This window comes from Pleurodeles waltl, chromosome 9 (genome assembly GCF_031143425.1).
Source record: "Pleurodeles waltl isolate 20211129_DDA chromosome 9, aPleWal1.hap1.20221129, whole genome shotgun sequence".
NCBI classification, from domain to species: Eukaryota; Metazoa; Chordata; class Amphibia; order Caudata; family Salamandridae; genus Pleurodeles; species Pleurodeles waltl.
Window position 1 is genome coordinate 821114916 of NC_090448.1, and position 23762 is coordinate 821138677.

Here is a 23762-nt window from a genome sequence, read left to right on the forward strand (position 1 = left end):
ATAGGGAGGTGGGAGGGCAACCAGAAATGGTGGTGGCGGCAAGTCTGCCAATGTCCTTTGTAGTGGTGCTGGTGAGGTGTTGGTGCGGGGGCGCCATGTCCAAACCATGCCCCTCTGCCACAGCGGGCCCTCCCTGCGTGGCTGTGGGCTGGAGCGGTTTCTCGCAGTGGGGATTTGCCCATGTTTTATGGGGAGGAGACTGGGAAGGCCTCCGGGGAAGGGAGAGGGGGGAGACCCCTGCTGAATCCACTCCTAGGGTACTGGTGGCGGGACTGCTAGCACCGGTCCTGAGGCGTGACCTTAGACCACCGATGGCCCTACCCAGCCGGCACGCAAGGCGGCTGTCTTGTGCGGCCGGCTAGGCCTCGCCTGCATTTGTCCAGCACTGGGCAGGTGCACATAGCAGAGGGCGCCTCTTCTTTGTGCCCCCATTCGGGGATCACTGCATGGAAGGTCCCTCGAGGCTTAGTTGTCGGGTTTCACAGCTCCCTGAGCACTCCTGCCCCCGTCCAGGGCCCACCACCTCACAGAGCTCCAAGATCAGACAGCCATCACCGTTCGTGGCCAGCCCCCGCCCCAGTTACACTATATTACTTTGTGCCATTCTGTTTTCATATGGTTATGCCCTTTAGGGGCTAATTATATGGTTACATGACCATGCGTCTTACAAATGATATTAGTATTGTGGTGTCCTCTAGGGGCTGTTCTGAGCATTAGTCAACATACTAATTCGGTCTTCCCATAATGCCTTGCAGGACATTCTTTTACAAAACATTTTTGCTCATAATTCAGCCTGTGGTGGTCCTAGGACAAAAGGACCACCTTCAAAACATTCACCACAACCTTCCCGTTCTGTCTAGATCATATCTGGGTCCCCACACTAGGTTACTGGGGACCCCAAAATAAAAAACCCTTCCCCCATTGTCTCTTTTTAAACTCTACAGCTGAGAGTAGTTTGTGTTTTAAGGGTCTTGTTTGTAACATCATTGCAGTAGGCCTGATAGCCCTGAAAATGTATAGTGCACTATGCTCTCTAGGAGCTAAATATATGGTTACACTGAAATACTTTCAGAATTTTTTTTTGTATGTGGTCATTCTCTTTAGGGGCTAACTATATGGTAACATGTCCATGTTTCTTACAAATGCTATTTTTATTGTGATTTTCTCTAGGGACTGTTCTGATCATTACAGCCTAATGCTAAACTTTTATTTCTGAAATAAGGTTTTTGTTAAGTTTAAATGATAATTGTGTATGTTTTATTAATCTCTCCTTATTGCAATTCTGACCATGATTCAGGCCATCTTAATATCCTTATTACGCTATGACTGTTTGAACACTCATGATATGTTTGGGTGACTCCTCCGTGGCTGTCTTGTTTTGGAAATTGTGTTAGCCAGTCAGCAACTCTGATGATGGCGTGGTGAAAGTGGTATTCTCTGGGAAATAGCATGGCAGAATTAAATTAGGTTGCTAAATGGCAACATTTTCATTTTTGGATGAGAATAGAGGAAGAAGGTAAATGAAACTGCTTTAGTTAAATGCAGGGCCACTGGAATTATGTGACAGGAAAAGACCAAAGTATGAGACAGGGTTGACCAATTTACGTGATGAGAAAAGTCCAGATGTGAATTTACAACACCAATAGCCCTAACTCAAGCAAATGCAAGACCCATTGCATTGCAAATGCTTCTGTTTTTTTTTATTGCAGTCTAGACATTGGTGTACCTACCACCTTTGCCAAATTCTTGACTGTCCGCAAGGTGTTATTTTTGCATATACTCATCCACATCATTACAGGTTACGAGTGGTCAACTTAGTATTGGAGGTGAATTATAATTTTGCTAGCTTTTGCTAGCTTTTGAAGAGTGCATCTGCTTTTTTAATGTAAAATACATTTTGAAAGTTAACTAAATTGCCAGTTGGGATGAAAGATCGCAAACTGTCCTGAAAGAGCTTAGACAGATTCTCAGCAGATCAGTGAGCTACTGTTAACAATTCTGTTATTAGGCCAGCAGGTGTCAGTGCTGCCAGTAACATTGTTTGACAGAATAATGGTTGCTTCTGTCACCAGTGGCCAGCTGCAGATTGCCATTTTTTTGTCACTGTTGCCATCATTTTGTTATAGTTGAGCTGGCGTCACTGCTGCTAATCCCATACTATGACTGGTACATAGATGGCACTGTAAGGCATGCTATTCCATGAATAGTCAGTATGTGGCAATGATATGTGTCTTGCTTGAAGTCTTTCAGAGGGGTATGCTAGTTAACCGTCGCTATCTCGAGTGAATGGCAAACTGAAAACTTTAAATAAGTCCTCAAATTACTTGCTTTTTGAGTAGAAATAAAATTGTGAAAAAAAAAAAAAATCCCAGCTTTGCCAAACCAATAGGTCTCGCCTTTGCAAGTCATTCTAAGACAGGCTTTGCTAGTGCTTGTTGACAATGCTGAGCAGCAAAATAAAAAAGGAAGAAAGAAAGAAAACAAGCCTTTGCAATGCACCAGGGTCTCACATTTGTCGGAGTTACAGCTATTTACAGTTGTAAACTCCCAACCGGATTTTTCTTGCATTAAAATAAAAAAACAGCACGATCGCGCTGCTACAGTTCACACCTATTGGCAAAAGTGCAATTATGAACGTAACCGGCAAAAGTGCAATTAACTGTGTAACAAGGTCGATAGTATGCGAAGCACTCGACTTCTTCCCAGCGAGATTGAGCTGCTAAAATAGAGAAAAAGTAGTCCACAAACCTGACGGAAACAGCGAGCCTCACATATTTTCTGTACTTGGCCGCGGCGCTCGAGGAGGGCTAACCACCGGAAAAGGCATGACATATGCGTGCCTTCCACTAATCAAAGGAAGCGGATTCTAAAAGGCAAGCCAACTTGCCAATGAAAGATGTGACGTCGATGGGGCTCCGAGCCCTTTTCTAATACCTAGAGCTCCTCGCTAGCAATACGCATGCGCGAGCGCATGCAGCACAGGCTCGACCCTAAAAAACAGCCCAGAATTGGCACCAGCATGATTACACATGCACACATGTCACAATGCAAGTGCACATATGCATGGAAATTATGTGGGAGCAACAGGAAAAAAAGGAGGGGCAAGGGAGCAACGCAGTAGTTAAGGGGAACGCAAAAACATCATAAAATAAAGTAAATTAAAAAGATGTAGGAGAAACCACAGTGAGAAGGAGGTGGGGCAGCAACTTAAGGAGCACGAGGGTAGGGATGCATGGGGAAGCAGCTCACGCAAGATAGAAAAAGAAAGCATGCACTACCATGGAGTACTGAAAGAAAAAGAACGTCAGCTGTGGAATTATACAAATCATCCAATCAAAAGTGTAAAGAAGCTATGATCCAGCAAAGAGACAAAGACGGGAAGAGGAAGGAAAGTCATTGACTATGAAGCAGGAAAATGAGATTGATATGAAAGCCAGCAAATGATAAGCAATGGGGGCTCACAACCAGATCTAAATATTGGCACTGCACACGATAGGTCTTCAACAACAGGCAGCTAAAAGTCGTCTTTTGTTGAAGACTATCAGAAACAAATAAAGGAAACATTTATAAAGTTTTTTTAAAGGTATGAATTCCAGATTCTACTCGGTAAAGTTTGACAATATGGTCACACGCTTAACAACTAAAATCTTGGTATCCAGTAACAGAGGGATTGTGAGCAACGGGGAATACTAAGGAGCATGTAGTGAGTGTAAATCATGAGAGCACAGCAGATGAAAACAATTTGGAGTTAAGTGGCAGAGGAGGAGGAAGAAGGGCAAAGCATCAGAGGAATAATAGGTATAGTTAAAGAGGTGAGAAAGTAGGAATTAATGGGTGGGACTTTTGGCTCTCAACACAACTCTACAAATAGCCCAAAACTGGATGACCTGCAACCACCTCAAACTCAATGCCCTCAAGATGGAATTTCTCCTAATCTCCCCTCCCAGTCAGTCATGCAACGTTAATGATTAAATGAAGCAACTAATGGCTCTTAACTGCCTCCCACACATTATAAACTCCACAAAATCAATGGGGATAATGCTGTACAAGAACCTGAATAGCAATTCAGTACAGTTTCCAAAGGTGCTAATTTACTAATGAACATCATTAGGAAAATAATCGCACACCCCCGATGACCCCAAGCTATAGTGCTTTCCAGGCTGGGTTACGGAAGTGCAGCCCTTTGCAGCTTACCTAGATCTAAGTTGGCTTCACTGACCATTTGTAAAGCTCTCTGATACCCCCGTGGGTCATGTTCACGCTATAGAGAATTTGTATAAAGTAAAAAGAGAGGAATAAGAGGCAGCACTGACAGATTGAAAAAATCTAAACGGGTACATTTTTAGACATTTTTGAATTGTAAAAAGCCTTCTTTGGGACTCTTTGCATGAATACTTCCGATCAAGCAAAGGGATTGTCCCTGAAAAGGATTGATTAACTGCCAGATGTGCTCTGGACGTCTTTAATTCATGCTAGGTAACTTCTCTGCTACTCAGGCTCTTACATCCACCAGAGGATTTTAAAGACGATGACAAGTAAGCTGTTTTTCGGAAGTGAATGACTTTGAACCTGATGCAGGCAAGCTTGAATTTAATTTTTGTTTTTGCAGTGAGCCAGTGAAGTACACAATAGATTGGAGAGATGTCATCACATTTCTTTCTGCCAAACACAAGTATGGCAGCGGAGTGGAGAAAATTATGGATAGTTGTTTCTTTAGTTATCGGCAGTAGAGACACATCTCTTAATTGTTATCCCCAAGTACTAGTATGCTTCTTCTATTTACAGGAGCTTCACTTGAATTCCTAAAAGCTTAGTTTAGGGAAGAGGTAATTTATAGGTGAAACTCTAGTAGAGAACATTGTGGTCCAGAATGTAGCTGCTTATACAAACTCTCCATAATAGCCTTAATCAGCTTCGGATTACTTCTTCAGTGACTGTTTGAAAAGAGATCTAAGTTGATTGCATGAGTTTTAGTTCAGATTGTATAGATCTATACATTTTAATTTAAAAGTCGCTTTTTTTACAGGAGGGTCAATAATATGGCCAATTCATCAGTAGGCTGATATCAGTAACACATCTATAACCTTTCTGGATGTGACCAGAGAATTGTTGGAATGTTTCTCGTGGGTGAAAATCTTGTTGCCAAAATAAGTGGAATATTTGAATTCATCTCAGATGCTGGCACTTACTCTAGGACACATTCCAGTCTGTCTGTAATGATGGACGACACGCATGGGAGAACAATCCTTTATTTAAAGGATTCACGGTTTGTTACAGGCGCCAATGTTGGCGAACCAAACCCCAAGCCATCGACCACCTCTAACCACCACCGATGAACCCTGCGCTCCCCGCATTCCCTTATGATGTAGATTGAATGTAGATCTACATTCGATCTATGCGTCACACATCTCTCCCCTTATCAAAACAAAAACAAAAAAAATTATCTTAATATTATTTTTATTTCCTATACGAAACAAAACATAACAATATATACATACAATTTTTCAAAATTGAAGTACCATAACAACTACTTATTTACTTCCCATCACGAACTCATTGAAATGCACTGGTAACTTCCTTTCTCTCTGACTTTTTCGAATAGGTATCCTGTTATTCTCACGATACCTAGTCTCACTCTCATCAACACCACCAGAACACACCTCATCTGATCGCACTATAGAGTCGTCTCCCCATAAGTACCCATTAGCTCCATCTGGATCCTTGCACTCCTTCCCTTCGGAAATACCACACGCTTTAAACAAACTCACATGCCACAAATTACATATTCTCCCATCTTCAAGTTGAACAGCACCATCTAAAACCTTCACAACCTTCATAGGACGCGACCATATAGCATCCCCTTTATTTAATAATCCATGATTCTTCATGCGTACATACTGTCCAACCACCCACCTCTGCATTGATTTTCCATTGTTAACTCTCTTCAGTACTTTACCTTGATACTCTTGCACCCGTTCTCTCACAGAACTAAAATCATCTCCATACAGTCTCCTTTGTTTTCTGTTCATTAACCACCAAGGAATTAATTTAGAAGATGGTTTCCGACCCCTCAATAGCTCAAAAGGTGTTTTGCCAGTAACCGAATGTGGTGTAGTCCTGTAAAATAACAACATACTTTGGATGGCCTCCTTCCAGGATAAATTAGATGCCAAGGCTAATTGTATAGCTTCTTTGACTACTTTGTTAAACCTTTCAAACTGACCATTTCCCTCAGGATGATACAATGATACCCTCACATGCTTTACACCACAGCTCTTCAAAAAGGATTGCATCTTTTCAGAGGTAAGTTGCACCCCATTATCCGAAACGATAGTTTCAGGAATGCCTTCCCTCACAAATACATCTTTTAAAAATTCAATAACTGTATCAGTAGTTATATTACCAACCATACGAACTTCCGCCCATTTGGAAAAATAATCAATTAGGACAATAGCATATGCTTCCTTAGCAGGTAAAGTAACAAACGCCCCCATAAAATCTATCGCAACTTTATGCCACACGCCATCTGACAGTTCAACCATTTCTAATGGCACCCCTAATGATTTCACAGATTTATCACTCAACATACATTTACTACATTCTCTTACCCAATGGCCCACCATACCATCCTGACCTGGCGACCAAAAGATTTATTTAATCTTCCTCCTAGTACTTGCCATGCCACTATGACCTTCATGCCCCAACCTGACAATAGTGCCACGCATACCATAGTGAGGCACAATTTTATCACCTCTCAATATAAAGTCACTCGACACTGACAATTCCTCTTTGACCTTCCAGTATGCGCTATATTCACCTTGCAAATTCTGTTCCGATGGCCACCCCTTCAAAATAAAATCCCTTACTTTCAACAAAATCTCATCCTTCTGCATTTCCTTCATCCACACACATTCAGATATCCCACCATCCATACTCCCGTATTGCAGAACCTTGACATCATCATAGGGAACGCAACATCACACTCACCATCGTCAACCTCTTCAACACTTCCAAAAGATAGTGGTAAATGAGATAAGCCATCTGCCACACTATTACTCTTTCCCGGAAGATGGAAAATCTCAAAGTGATACATTTGTAATTTCGAAGCCAGCCTTGCTAACCTCGGAGTAAGGTTCATTCCCACTCCCGAGCTCAAAATGTTAACCAGGGGCTTGTGATCCGTACAAATTTAAAATTGCCCCCAATATATACATTCTTAATCGTTGTACAGCCCAAGTAGTAGCCAACAACTCTTTTTTAATCACAGAATAGTTCCTCTCTGCATGAGATAAAGTACGAGATGCATATGCGACTACCCATGAGTTCCCTTTCTTTTGTTGCGATAGTACTGCTCCAATACATATCCAAAAGCATCCACTAATATAGTACATTCAGCAGTTCCATCAAACAATCTTAGACTGGATGCATTCACAATTTCTTCCTTGATAGTTGCAAATTCCTTGGCATGTATTTGTTCCCAGCAAAATGTTGCATTTTCCCTCAGCCAAGCAAGGAGGTTCTCCACTTTGGATACAAAGTTTTCACAAAACGAGAATAGAATTCCGCTAACCCTAAAAATGATATCAATTGTTCCTTGCATTTAGGTTCTGGAGCTTCACAAATAGCCTCCACATGACTAATCTTAGGCCGAATACTATCCTTAGAGATAATATGGCCTAAATATTCCACCCGGCTTTCTCCAAATTTGCACTTTTGATATTTAGCAGTTAGTCCATAATCTTTCAGTGCCTGCAATACTGCCTTTAAATTACTGTCATGCTCGATTCTATCTTTTCCATATACCAATATATCGCCTTGAAACACCTTTGCACCCATTACATTTGAAAGAATTTTGGATAACTCCCTTTGGAAAACTGCAGATGCATTAGCCAGTCCAAAAGCCATCCTTTTATACTGGAACATTCCTTCGTCTGTGATAAACGCTGTACAATGTTTAGACTCAGGATTCAAATGTATTTGATGATATGCACTCGCCAAGTCCATAGTTGAAAATACTGTAGCATCACCAATGGAGGACATCAATTCCTGCAAATTTGGCAATGGAAATGCGTCTACCGAAGGTGCATCATAAAGTGCCCGTAGGTCAACACACACAGCCTAGACTTCACTGAAATTTCAATCGGAGAAACCCAATCTGACCATTCAATGGGTTCAATAATATCATTGTCACACAAATCACGTAACATTTCCTTCAATTTCCCTCTATAATTAAAGGGAACATTCCTCAACTTTTGTCTTATGGGAACGACATTCTCCTTTAATACAACTGTATGTTGGAAATTTTTCATACTCCTTAATTGACTGCTAAAAACAGTTGGAAACATCTTCTTTAAGTCGGAGTACAAACCATTCTGCACTTTATCCATACTCACAGTTTACACTGGTGGACTGCCACTAGGGTCTACTTTCAACCCCAATTCACATGTGTGTGGCAAACCTAAAATTGTCGTCCCACTTTCAGCTACGAGAATTTCTCCTGAACACTTCTTCTAAACAAATTCAATTTCTGCCTGCATTTTTCCCACAATCGCAATTTTATGACCTGAATAGCTACAAGGACGGGTTTTAGGGCTCTGTAATTCTCTTCCAGGCCATAATTGATTAAACAACGATTAACCAATTATAGTGTACCATGCACATGAGTCCACCATAACTTCCACCTGAACCCATCAATACTTAAGCAGCACTTAGGAAACTGAAGGTCTCTTCCCTTAACACTACTACTCTGAATGCTTAACACCATATTCTGCATACCTTCCTCAAATTCATCATCATCCACACTCTCCACAATGCAACTCCCCTTCCTCCCAAAACTTTTACAAACTCTTGCAAAATGTCACACTTTCTAGCACGTACTACAAGTTTTGCCAACAGCCGGACATCCACTAAAATTTGCAGAATGCGAGCTGGCACCACACCTAAAACACAATTTTATATTATTTTTGTTTATTCCAGATTTGTTACCCCCACCAACAGAATGTGTTACAACCCTTTTCTTTTTTCCTTACAATCCCTGTCACTACTGACAGTACATAAAGTGCCATTATCCTTGACTTCTTTCCTCATAATTTGTATGCAACTCTCCATAACCTTAATGCTTCTTGCCACCTCAATAGCTGTTTTCAGGGATATTTCTCCTATAGTTTCTCTTGTATTTTTTTAGATTTAGTCTTCATTAATAACTGATCTCTTAAAACTTGATCATATGTCATGTGATCAAAAGCACAAGTAACTGCAAGGCCCATTAATACTGCATATACTGGTCAATAAATTCATCCACCTCCTGTTCCCTGGAATAAAACGTATATCTTTCCATAACTACATTAATTTTCCTGCCATACCTTTCCTGTAACTGTGTAACGCACACTTGTATACATCTTCTCCATTCACATTATCTATAGGTGGCAAAAAAATGTATTATCTTTAAACCAACAGCCCCCAACCGATGTTTAAGCAATGACAAATATCTGTCAGGTGAACATTCACCTTCTTCCAGTACATCTAAGTACGCCTCAAATAAATCCAACCACAATTCCCACTGCATAGGAGGATCTCCTGGTTCAGTTAAAAAATGGTGGAGGTTGAATACTAGACATTTTAAGCAATCCAATTTTTTTTTTTTAAACGATGCTGTATGTATATATATATATATGTAGCAAAAACGACTAGATCAATAATTAATAATCAGCACAAGGTGTGCTAATCACTGTGAAGAAAAATGTAAATGTCTCTTAAAAACCCATAACACGCACTTCCATGTAAATAACTGCAAAATGCTGTTCCAGTAGAAGTTATAATTGTGTGTACATCCAACAGGCACCAAGGTGTGCCTATCACCGTATAACCAGGTTATACATCTGACAGGCACCAAGGTGTGCATATCACCATTGTTAATTCGATCCCAAATAGAAGATTATATTTCAGTATTGGCACGAGGTGTGCCTATCACCGTATAACCAGGTTATACATCCGACAGGCACCAAGGTGTGCATATCACCGTTGTTAATTCGATCCCAAATAGAAGATTATATTTCAGTATAGGCACAAGGTGTGCCTATCACCGTATAACCAGGTTAAAGAATAAAAGTCATCCCAATTTGTTAAGTTGGCCACCGGACGCCACGTAGGGACTTTTGAAAGGAATTTGGGCACACTCCTACCCGGAATTTCACAGTGATTCGGTGATCCAATTTCACCAAAATCAGGAAATCCAAATGCCGTAGACACTGCCAATTAACTCCCGGCAAGAATTTCAGCACGTCCATAATAGTCGCTGGCAGGAATCCACAGAGCATCATCAACAACAAGGAATCCAGGAACATATGAACGCCGAAAACAGCTACACCAACATCGCTCGTGCACGTCTCGTCGCCATTGTATTGATGGACGACACGCAGGTGAGAACAATCCTTTATTTAAAGGATTCACGGTTCGTTACAGAAGCCAATGTCTGCGAACCAAACGCCAACCCATCGACCACCTCCAACTGCCGCCGCCGAACCCTGCGCTCCCCGCATTCCTTTCCGAGGTAGATCGAATGTAGATCTACATTCGATCTATGCATCACACTATCATTTTTTGTTTACTGTGCCACTCCCATGAAGGAGCAGCTACTCTTCCATTAAGAAGAGTTGAGCTTGAATTGCCAGTCTATACAACCTTGAATCAGAACACAAGAAACCCTGATTTCAGCCTTGATGGGATTTCTTAGCTAGATGCAGCGTGACTTCTGTGGCACAGTGTGCTACGACACCCACTCGTGGCCACACCCAGCACATTCAGTGAAAGAAAAAAGTAATAGGATGAATACTTGAACGAATTTTATTTCCTAGTAATTACTCCAGCCAACATTCCAGTCCTTTGTTTTTTTTCCTCACTCCGCCAATCTAGATGCAGGAATAACAATATATAAATTTGTCTTAAACCTGGTCCCATAGGGTTGGTTCTGCCAGAACTGTTATTTCCCCTCTGAAAGGGGACACATCCAACTCTATATCGGATTCAGCCTTTTTGGACCTTATTAGAGTGGCGGAGCTTGACTCCTGTGGAACACGGATCCGGGCATACCCGTTGTATCTACAGATTCACACCTAAAGAAACTAAAAAGTGATATGTAAAAAGTTTGAATTAATCTCAACCAAAGGTAGTTACTGTGGGCTGCATTCTCAACCACTGTTTTGTTGCTCACTGTGCCATGCCAGACGGGGAGAATAAGTATATTATTATTCATATGGAGCAGAGAGGCTTTCATCCAGATATCTGAACATTCCATCAGTATTTTGTCCTAGAACAGGTTACTCGGAGGTGGATAGTTGGGAAACGAGGGCAGATGTATGGCTGTTTTGTGGAGTAGGACCTCACTTAATAGCGCAGATTTAAGCGTTCTGTGAGAAAATCTAACAATGAGGCGGATTAAATAAATTCTGCTATCTTAAATTACACTCATACATGAAAACAAATAGATATAGATACTGGTGGGTAAGTTTGGTGAAAGCAAAACAAAATTTCAGTGTGGGTGGTCTAAGGATGGATGTTTTCTTATGGTGATTTTATTTTGTTCATACCTTGCAGATTGAGAGAGGTTAGCATATTCCCTCCAGGGTTTCGAAATATCTCACTTGATTTACGTATATATGCAGACAAACTGTTTATACTCAGTGGAACTACTCTTGAATTACAGAAGGAGCACAGTTTTAGAGACTTAGAATGAATGTAGTATGTTATGTATCAACATCAGCAAAACAAAAGGCTTGGCATATGGTAGAATTAAAAAAGAAATGGGTGTGGACACATGGTGGCAAAGTCTGTGCTGCACTAAACTTGATGTGAAGTGCATGTGTAGTGTGGGATGATAGTTTGAAAACCTCTACTATGATCAGACACACATTAGAAAAGCTAGGAACCATTATGAGAGGCACAGGAATAAGAATGGGACCATAACAAGAGTTAATGGTCTATGGGTATTTCGCACAGAGACTACCAGCACACCGTCTCGGGGTGAAATTTGGAGAAAAATGTGAGGGGGTTGAAATGAAAAGATCGATTCCTGCATTTTATTTGCCAAAAAACATGGAATACCTCTTAATTCCTCCTCTCACCCTCCAAACCGCACACCAAATTAATCAGGAACTAATTTTGGGACTGAATATCGGATCAAGTTCTAAAGAACTCAGGATGATGACCTAAGTGACTGAGTAGAGTCATGATTGTTGTGGTATGTGTATTTAATACTTCCTTAGGTCGTCTTTCGCTTGTACCTCAGAGTAGATTATTCCAACCATAATATAAAGGGTAACAGGTTTTTCATGGATTACTAGGTCTTACTGGTGGAGGTTTAATTGACCTGACCACCTTGCAATTAATCTCCACTTCAGTGAAGCAAGTGATAAGATTGGAACTTGATGTAGCACCTCTGTAACCTAATTCACTTTATTAATAAAGTGCACTTATCTTCAAACTCTGTTTTTAAAAAAATCCGATGATGATTGAAGATTTAAATTGAAATCACATTTTTTTAAGAATCAAACCCCTAATTTTAAGGGGGCAAAGCAATAATTGGTGTTGTAAGGGTCCATTGACGGTGTTCTTGCAAGATGAATATTCCTTATACACCTTTCGAATGCTAGTGTTGTTTTCACAATTAATACCTGAAGGAAGGTTGTGGCGTTACCCTATTTGTCTTAAATATGGAGCGAGGAGAACATTTGCAATGGTCTCTGGATATGTGTGGTGCGTTTGCACGGTGTGTATCAAAAGTAAGAGGATTGTTAATTAACCATTATCATTCAATGAACCTTTAATTATTGTGCTTTCGGGTTGTCATTTTTTTTTTAAACCTAACTTTAAAAAATAAATTTTTTTGTATTACCATGAATTAAAGTATTTATTTTGTTTCAACTATGATTGTTTTGTTTAAATAAATATGTATTATAAATTCAGTGCCTGTTCCTTTCCTGTCAGGATGCAAGCATCACACCCAAATATATTGATAGCATCTGGAGCACGTATGGCTGAATAATCAAGGGATTGAGTGCCATCCACTCTACTTTTCCCTGTTCAGCGCCTCCGTTTGCTATCTTGGTTAGATCTATGTTTAAAGATTTTATTTACAACTTTTCAACGTGGCTGCCCAAAATACGGAAGGGCAACGTAAAGCCTGTAAATCTTGGTTAATTCTTATAACTTTGTTTTGTTTAAACAAGACACAACGAGAAAAGAAGACCAACAGAAAGGGTTGAAATATTTCTCAAATAGCAAGCCTGACACATTAAAAGAATCAAGAATTTGCCCCACACCTCAGTAGTTCTCTGAGAATTTCATTCTACGAGTACAACATTATTTCGCAATATTTAGAAGCGGAATGAAATGTATTTATTTTTTTCTTCTTTTGGCTCTCCAACCGACTGCTGTGGGTTTAACGCCCCTATTGGTTAATAAGAGAAAAGTGTTGTTGTCTCTGGCTCATTAAGTGGCTGAGTTGCATCTGTATCTCGAGAGTTGCTGCTCTTTCCTAGGCCATCAGGGTTATAGTGTGAATGACGGATCTTATTATATTAATCTTCTAAATATAACTGTAAATGAGAGCATTGCTGAATTAGTCCACTGCCACCTTGCATCATGGTTGAACACGTTTCCATGGCAAGGATATTCAAGCTCATTTAGGGACATCATGGCGCTATAGTTAGGAACTGAAGTAGAATAGTAGAGTTGCTAAACTTATAGGAGGACTGGCAGTTATGTCTTAAAACCTCATTAAATGCACTGTATAAAGTATGGTGCAGCTGCATGTGTTATGCTGACGCCGTAACGTTCGGGGCAGAGTTGTTTTTGAGTTCTGACAGTTTTAAACTATAATAAAGTGTTGGGGTGGATATCTGCATGTCATTGTGTAAGGACGAATGAGGGACCATTATAATCAAGACCCCTTGATATACCTCTGTAAATAAAATTGTTGTCCAGAGATTTTCACTTTTGATTTATGTTTCTGTTTCATTAAAGAAGTAATTTAGCTTCTCTGCTTTATGATCAGTTGTTGGAGGTGGACGAGGGGTAGCCATCGATCTTCTAAGTGGATGCACATTGGGTTTGGTTGTCTTCGCTTTCTCAGAAGACTCAGAATCTTGTTTTGATTCACTTGTTTCCGCCATTTTTTTGACTAATTTTTACCAGGCATTTTCCATTGTTTACGACTTGTATCACTTGTTGTTACAATGATGAAATGTTTGATCCTCTTCACTCATCAGGTTCAATCTTTCATGAACTTCGTCTTGCTGTATTTCTGCAGCACCTCGAATTCTCTTCTATCCAACCGCAGTTGATGTTAGCTTTTCTTTTGGATTAGATTGGCATATGACACATTTTTCTTTGTTGAAGGAGTCCTCAGATTTTGTAGTGAGCAACAGTCTGTCAGGAGGTAAAGATCCTCTGCTACCCCCTGCTTTGCTCATATTTATGAATTTGAATCAACGGAAAACCTGAAACAAAACAATATTAAAATAAATTAGCAATTTGATGGATAAAAACACATCATTATAGAGCTGCCGTTTTGGAAAATGGCTGAAGGGCTGCTCTGAGGAGTTATTTTCTGTTTCTTTAAGACTAATTGACCCCAATACCTAAGTTTTGACTCCAAAATGAAGTATATAGGTCTTATGGTTCCTGAAATATTGCATCATCACTGTAACACATCCGCCATTTTAAAAAATGTTGCCCAGAAAATTTTTGCCGGGATCAGCAGTGTGTACCCGAGCTGAATTACTTCTCTAATGATCCAAAAACACAAATCAAAAATGAAAATCTCTGGACAGCATTGGTTTTACAGAGGTACATCAGTGGGCCAGGATTATTAATAAAATAGTGACAATCAGAGGTTGGCCATGGCTGAGCGCAAGAATTTCTGTGCTGATCAGACAGCGAGCTACTGCAGTGACCTAGTGGTTTCAAATGGCGAGCCTACGGATTACCTTGCATTCTTCGCCTCAGCCACAGGGAGGTTTCATTGTTCTTGCTTCTGCTGCTGTAAATAAACAGGGAAAGGGGAGATGGCGTCTAAGTATGTGATTGGTTGTTTGCAACCTGCAAGTGATGAGTTGCGTTTGGTGAGTTGGTAACTGTGGAGTTTTTGGCAGTTCGATCTGACTAAACATGAATAATGACATGACTTCAAGCGTATCAAAGCCAAAAGGCCCTGTTATTTTTGCAGACATACAGAATAAGTATTAATTGTTTAAAAGTATTAAAAACGTAAAAGTGCCACTTTCTAAAGGCGGAATGCACAATGTTTAACAAAAACATTAAATGAGAAATACAAAATTAAAACAGATAATGGCTCACCAATCGTTGGACTGAAATGGCGCCTTTTTAGGCGGGTGTACTTTTGTGCAGAAGCAAAATGCCTTCATTCACAGTGAAGAAAGTTAACGACTCAAGTGAGCTCACCATGTTCTCATGTTGCATGCTGTGGTGGATAGAAACCAAATTTGAATGCCAGATAAACAGACTGAATAATGAAGAGGGCTGAGTAAAAGTCCCTGTATGCATGAATACAAGTATGCATCTTTATTATGACATTTTTGGAAGCAATGTGGCTGGTGCAGCAGCTAAAGCTACCTGTAGGCCAGATCTCAAAAGTGTGCAAAGGGTCAGTTAGAGAAGAGGCAGTTACGCCACCAAAGCACATAAGTAAATGTAATCATTTGAAATACACGTTATAGCTAACTGTTTCTTTTTACCTCTAGGCAATGGTGGCGTGTTACCCCGGAAATGGAATGGGCTATGTCCGCCATGTGGACAACCCCAACGGTGATGGTCGTTGCATTACATGCATATACTACCTGAACCAAAACTGGGATGTTGAGGTATGTATTAGCACTGCACCAACAAGGAAATTGGCACCCTTAAGACCTGACAAAACAGCGACGCGGGTGCACCAGCACCCTTGCAGACACCCAGAGATCATACGCTGGGCTTTTAATAGACCATTGCTGAACAGGGAACAACACTCTGAATGCTTCTTTGACAAGTGATGTCCCAATCGCCATATACCTTTGTGACCACAGAGTGGTAAATCTGTGATGCACGGCTCCACGTTTAGTCTTGTGAGCCATGGGTGCAGGAATTTCTATGCTATGTCATATGAAAGGAAATTTTCCTTTGATATCTATATACTGAAAGTAATAATGCCCACTCATCCGCTCTGAGAGGGGGCAGGGGACAGTCCCTCTTCATAGAATTAAAAATTGTCACTTTTACCAGTTATTCTGCTTATCCTCGTTTAACATCTGAAAAATGCATTTTATGGTTTAAAAAATAGTTCAGGCTGAGTACCTGTTTTGGGCTTTTGGAACACAAGAACTGATTGGGCATAGCTTGTGTAACTCTCTTTGTGACTTTTATAAAAGTATTCTGAAGCAGAGTCCACAGGCTCGGTCTCTTATTTGCACAAATCAAAGCACTAGCCAGCTTAAATTTCAAGATCATTAATGTGATTGTCCAGCCAGATCCCAAATACCTTGTAAACATGTTCAAGGTTACTATTCTGTCAGAGCTGGCCTGCATCTGTAGGCCAGCTCTGACATCTTTGGAACTTGGGTCAAGGCGGCCTTAGATTACCCGTGGCTCCACTCTTTAGAACCTCTACTGATCAGCCACAAAGTAGAGAGAAAGAATAGCGCTTCCACTTATGAAAGAAGCTAGAACTCGCCCCTCTCCAAAGAGTACTAGGGAAGACAGGAGGTGGAAACGTGCAGAAGAGTTTGGCATTTTGTCTTTTATATGACACAAACGTCCATTAACGCAGGGACACCAATTTGATCTGATGGATATAACAGCCATGTGAGGGATTGGTGAAAACCACTTATGACTTTGTTCTAGACACTGTTGACTTACATTTGTGGTCCACCCCAAACCATACTTTTGCATTACATTAATTCTTCCCTGCAAGTACTCATCCCATAAGTGATTACAATGTGAGGGAAGAGTAAAATGTGTGCCTCGACTGCTACTTGCCTTTTGAGACCAATACTTGTGTTTATTTTATTTCCCACAGGTGGATGGAGGACTCTTGCAGATCTTTCCAGAAGGACGATCTATGGTGGCTAACATTGAGCCACTGTTCGATAGGCTGCTAATATTTTGGTCCGACCGGCGCAATCCCCATGAAGTGAAGCCGGCCTACTCTACTAGGTAAAGATTAGTTATCCATCCAGGGGCTTCTCTGAAAAGTAATGTTAGCAAAGTAAGGGAACATGACATGTAGGCTCAGTCACCCAGGTGCTCAGAAGTCTTGTGCAAGTCTTTTCATCCCTCTGCAAAGTGTGTTTTCTAAAAAGGTGGATGAAAATATGTACCATAGCATTAAATGCAAATGAGCTATGACAAACCTGCTACGAAAGTTTTGGCACAACCCTGAACTTCATCTTTGTATTTTATGGGCTAGGAGACCTAGATAATCTCAGATTCATGTAGGTCTCTTTTGGCAAAAGAGATTATGTGAAAATGGTCAAAGCATGTACTGCATTTGCCTTGTACCCAGAGATGAGTCAGAGGTCCTCTTTCTACGTACAGACAGAGGTTTCCTTTCTTATGCAATAATGTCCATTGCAATGCATAATACCCTGGTGGTCTGAGTTTTGATCCGTCAAGTACCATGCATGATGTAGGTACAGAAGGTCACTTCACCTGATAATGGCTTGTTTTACGCACCCACCGTGTGTAATCTCATGGAACATGATTGATGAATGTCGAACTAGTGTGATAATTCCTCTTCATGTTCAACTCACCTGTCTGACTTGCTGTTAAATGTTTCTTTAGGTTTGGTGTGCATGGCACTCGCATCATCATAGCTATCATATATCTTTTCTTTACTTACTTTAAGGGGCTTTGGAACATCCTTCTTTTGTCATTGGCTTTTTTGGCTCCTGAATCTTCAGAAATTAACTTAAGACCTTGTTAATCACATACTGGTTTGGCTCACTGGAACATTTTAGTATCAAAGTGTTTCTACTGGGTGTTTAGGTGAATCCCTCCAATAAAATACAAGAGGAACTGTTTTAAAAGTGTAATCAGTTGATAACCGACCCACTAACACTGGGGAGGTGTTGTTGACAAAAGAATTTGAAAAATGAGTGTAACAGAAAAGAAAGCAACTGATTTTGCCTGTAGCATCATTTTTTCAGATGTTTTTATTTGTACTTACTCCTCATTACATAAACAAGCTTTTGCAAAGCTAATTAGTTTGTCGTTTATAAGGTGTGTGCACTCCTGCCCATGCCCCAAAGAAACATCAAACCTATAGGCTTTCCCCATGCTTGTTTTTAATTGTAATCTCAAAGGATAGTACCACCCTTCTCATGATTGTTACCTCGTTTCTTCTTCTCCCTGTCGCCGTGAGATAAGGCCATTCTTTATTTACTGTATCCTTACACTTTCAGGTATGCCATAACAGTGTGGTATTTTGATGCAAAGGAAAGAGCTGAAGCCAAAGACAAATATCGGCTAGGTAAGGAAAATCTTTCTTTGTTTTATTCTTTTCTTTCTCTTTTCCCATTTTTTGTCTCTAGCTTTCTTACCAAGTTATTTTTTCTTTCGTTCTTCCATTCAGTAGTACCTCTTCTATGTTCTCTTTCATTTCGTCAGTTCCTTAAATATGTTGTTCTCTGTCCTTTCTCTCTTTTGTTTTATATCTGCTCACTTCTCTATTATACATTCTTATGTGCCTGCCATTTCTCCTACTTTTCCAGTTGTTCCTCCTTTCTTTTTCTTTTTCGTATTCTCTTTTTGCTTTCCTCCCTTTTTGTATACTTTGTTTTGTCTTTCTTTTTTATTTTCTGCTTAATTCCTTCTTCTTACACCTGTGCTTTCTCATTTTTAAGCCTTTCACACAATTATATATTTTGTATCTACACTTCCCTTCCCTTATTACTTTACTTTTCTTCCTCATTTTTTTCTGTATGTTTGCCCATTTTCTTCTTTCATACTCTCTTCCTCTTTTCTCCCTTCCTTCTTCCTTTTAGTTTTCTTATAAGTTTCTTCTATTATTCCTTATTTTACGCCGTCTAAAAAGTTCCTTTTTTATTTTTTACGTTTTTAACACATAATCTGCCTTTTTAATCCTTCATTTTAAGTCTCCACTTTTTTAGGTTGAGCATAGCAGCTCAAGCCCTGCTTTTCTGACGTACTGGTATGTACCTGGGCATTTTAACCACACCCATCACTCGTTCATGGACTTGCCATTAAAAAATCCTTTGTTTTCGTTGGTAACTGCTTTACTTGTGGCGCTCTTTAGGGCGGTGTTGTTACCGCCTTGGCCATCAATCCTGATACAAAGATAATTGCACTTTTGTTAATAACTTTAACTGCAAGCGAACTTCTTCGCACTCACGGCGGCGCTTGGAATCAGCTCACTTGTGTCAACGGTTTTCTTTTTTTCTTTTTAGTTTGTGTGGCAAGAAAGGTCTAGTCAGGAATTTACAACGCTAATAGCTCTTACGCGAGCAAACGCAAGACCCATTGCATTGCAAATACTTGTTCTTCGTTGGTGCTGTTCTTCTGAAGTTTGATGTCTGAGTTGTGGTCATGTTCCCAAGCTTTGCTTGAAAGAGATTGCCCTGTGGTTTGCAGCAAGGGACGAGAGTTTAATATAAGAAATAAAGGCTTTTTTTAACAAATCTGGAAAAACATTATTAAGTGCCGCATTTTGATATGAGGATTTAGATATTCCCCTGCTGAACGCAAAAGTATCCTACATCAGGCAGTAACTTTGTTGTAGATAGCGTTAAACCTGGATATATTTAGTATTTCTGCACGAATAGCATGATTTACAAAGCTGTTTTCAGTTGCACAACTGGCTTACAGGATGCATCACCTCACTTCCTCTAGCTACCGCAGGAATTGCTGAATTGACATATGACAGGTTTAATTTTACAGGAAGTCGTAAGTTATGTAAATATGTCTTACCGCTGATTTACAAACCAAGAGACATCCAAGGCACGTATAATTAAAATCAGATTTTTTTTTTAGTTAGCAGTGTAGGTGTTACACCCCGAATGGATAAAACATGTACTTGGGGATTGTCACTCTGAAGAGGTCGTGGTTCCAGGGTATTTAGCAGCAGAGAAAGAGGATTAGAGGAGTGTTCCAGAAATGCAGTGTGATTTGAGGCCAGTTATCACGAGCACATGAGGCTGTACTTGTGCCCTTCTGCTCCACGTACTCACGAATTACTTTGTGAATAGACTCCAGTGTGTGTTCTCCCATCAAGTAGTAGACAACAGGGACATTTCAAAAAGCTTGTAGTGTGCAGTTTACGTTTAAGGTTAGACGTAAGTGAACTTTCATGTGAGGTGCACCAGTCTGTCAGTAAATCACAAGATGTATGTAGCAATGGATTTAATCAATCAGGGAAGTGTTTGCCGAGGGCGGAAGAAGCAAGTTCCATTTAGTGAATTTCTAAAATTACATTTACTCACAATTCATGCAACTAGGACATTGTAGCTGAGGCCATTTGCAACAGTAGAAACAAGCTGTTTTCATTCAGGCAGTGAGGGCAGTATGGCTGAGACAGGTTACTGGAGTAGACACAAGTCTTTTTAGGTCTAGCGTGCAAGCGCTTTGACCTGTTGGAAGTGTTGTGGGATTTTATATGGTTTATATGATAATTATATATGTTTTAGTAATCTCTCCTTATTACAATTATGACCATGATTCAGACCAACTTAACATCCTTATTACACTATGACTGTTTGAACACTCTTGATATGTTTGGGTGACCCCTCTAGTTTAATTCTCCACTTGGCTGTCTTGCGTCATTTTTGGGGGGATTGTGTTAGCAATCCAGCAAGTCTGTTGGTGGAGTGGGGAAAATTGTATTCTATTGGAATTAGTATGGCAGATTTAAATTCGGATGCTAAATAGCAACATTTTCATTTTTTGCTGCAGATAGAGGAAGAACATAAATGTAAGTGCTTTAGTTATATGCAGGGCCGCTGGAATTATGTGGAAGGAAAAGACGAAATTATGAGGCAGGGTTGACCAATTTATGTGGCAAGAAAAGTCCAGTTTTGAATTGCCAATGGCTCTAACTCAAGAAAATGCAAGACCTATTACATTGCAAATGCTTGTTCATTCTTTGTGTTAACATCTGTATGCTGTACAGCCTTTTATTCCTTTGGTAGCTACAGCCTCTTCATTTTATCAGCCTTTGTTTATTTTTCATTTCCTTTTTTGCGTCAATTGCTGGTCAGTATTTCTTTCCGGTGACAACCTCAAAAGGCACAGATGTCTCATTTCTTCAACAGACGTTCTTCCCTCCACATGCCCTGACCGCCGAAGCCAAGGTGTGCTCCTCAGGGTCACCAGCATTGCAATGCCAAATACCCACAGCCTCTCTCCTGTTTTGATTTTAAAAGCACGCAAGGTCTGCCATGTCGTGCACTGAACCACATCCCCGGGCTTGTTCAACGAGGGTAGGCTGGAGGCTAAAAAGAGAACGCTTTGTGCCCGTGTGTGAAACTGTAATGCAGCATGAACACGTCCTCATTGCGCAGCTGCAAAGAAGAACGAACCCACATAAAGCGAAATGGGAGACAACACGATGAAGGAAGGTATCTGACCCCATACATACAGATAATGCTACCAGAGCTCGGAGAAGCCCGTTCTTTGAGTACTCTTGATCTCGAGTCTTTACTTTGCTTGAAGGCTGTTATTTCTGGTTTACTCGTGGCTGATTAAAAATTTGATTTCAGCACACAAACTCTAAACATTGTTCTAGCAACATCGTAGCTAAATGGTTGTATTTTGGAGACCTGCCGTATGGCCCACCGAGCTGAGGGTTTGAACGCCCTGTGCAGAGAACTGTGCTTTAACAAGGATGCCGCAGGTTCGAGTGCCAGTCAGGACTGTTCGTGTTCAGCATTTCATCCCCATGAGGTCAATGCAACAAGTACAACTATGTTGACTAATAGTAAGACGGGGAGGAATTGCATGGGATTACACCCATGCTATTTTGTGCTGTCGTTCGCAGATTGCACGGTATTGCAATTTGCCCTCAAATTTCCAGATTCATGGATTGCCACGGGCTGGTGCAGTTCTGCACTGACGTTTCCATACTACATAGCATTGCACAAGCGCCAGCGCCATTTTATACCCAGAATTTTACTAACTGATTGCACTTGCAGGTTGATGACAGTGATAGTGTTTGTTTTTTCTATTGTAATTTGGCCAAATCATTGCTCTGGCTGCAGTACAGCGCCCTATTATTGACAGCGCCACAAAACAACAAATTCCGCTGAATGTAGTTTAATGCGAGAAATAAGTTATTCTTAATAATGATGCCCGAAGGCCTTTGAGTGCCTTACAATGAGATTAGGATAAAATGGCAATGAAAAAGAAACGAATACAAAACTCCTGCACCCAGAACACTGAGTGAGTAAGGGGAGACACGGACCAGTAGACAGAGCAAGAAACCCATGTTACATTTTATGAATTACAGCATTAAATGGATATATAATAAAGAGCTAAAAGTTTGTAGTGTTGCCTCAAATTCCCGCTGCCTTCCCCAACGCCCCTTTAACCTGTCTCTCTGGCACCCATTCTTTTTGGTTTGCTCAACACTGCTGACAGTCTGGCCACATTCTAGTTTTAGAAAACATGCCTAGTGTTGGATCCGGAGTGGTCCAAGTGGCGTGGCAGGAGCGCGGAGCGCAGCCGAAATACTGTTGTACTGTCACTGACAGAACAGCGGTGCTAGGGGCGGGGGGTCAATAGTGGCGTTATCTATAAAAGTGCCGTGCACCGAGACGCAGAATTCTGTGGAAAGCTAGGCATTGTTTTGCAGACGGCAAAAATACTTTCAAGGACTTCCTGTTACGTGTGCATGTGTTTGTAGAGTCGGGCAGGCTCCTGAGTTTGCTTGAAAACCAGGAGAATCGGGTCATTAGTCACATCAGCATGGCAGGATGGAGAGGCTAAATTTATAACAACGGCATGGGAAAAAATAGAAAAGCGTTAACGTCCGACGAGAAAGGACAGGGCTACTCACGCAAAGCCGGACCACTAGTTCCGCCTCCCGTGGTCGCTGGAGCTATGGATACCACCTGCCCTCTGCTCCGAGGGTTGGGCCAAAGCTTTTTATATCAACGCAGTAAAAATAAAGCCAGCAAAATCCGCCAAAATGGCCATTCTTTTTCCCATAATGGCCTCATTTCTAATCACCTTTAGAGATGACGGCGCCGAATATACAGGCCAGTATGAGAGCAAAAAGCTGCTTCATTAGGACAGGCTGCAGCTGAACTTTATAAAACAGTACATTAACATCAAATAACCCTCCTCCCTAATACAATAAGTCAACCTGATCCCTCCCAACCTTAAACCTTCCTCCCAACCTGTACACAAACTCTCACCAAAAGATCACAGCATTCAGCACGTGCCCCCTTTCATTCCATTCACCACCCTTTCAAACCTTACCCCAGCTTCACTCTCCTGTCCTTCCGGCGAGGCCACAACCTTTCCGGCCTAGTGCGTGAGCCCTCCGCTTGTCTGCTGCCTCTCCAAGTGACGACTTAAGTTTATTCTCAACCTCAAAAGCCAATAAAGCCAGGCTCATGCAATAGTGAAAAAAGGTAAGTATCTAAACCCTTGCGGAGGGGAGGGGGTGAACAAAGATAACCTACCCTATACTGGCTACAGGACCACAGCTCCACCTGCACTGCCTTTTTCCCTGGGGAAGACACTGCCAATGGAGC

At 40.9% G+C, this 23762-nt stretch overlaps 1 protein-coding gene across 3 annotated transcripts in view; it reads left to right on the plus strand.

Moving 5' to 3' along the window:
- EGLN2 (egl-9 family hypoxia inducible factor 2) overlaps positions 1–23762 on the plus strand; it is a 142444-nt gene that overhangs the window by 113146 nt on the left and 5536 nt on the right. For all 3 annotated transcript variants that reach the window (XM_069208110.1, XM_069208112.1, XM_069208111.1), the window contains exons 3-5: positions 15759–15878; positions 17069–17205; positions 18453–18520. In XM_069208110.1, the coding sequence (XP_069064211.1) occupies positions 15759–15878; positions 17069–17205; positions 18453–18520 (325 nt within the window). The remainder of the gene's footprint in view (positions 1–15758; positions 15879–17068; positions 17206–18452; positions 18521–23762) is intronic.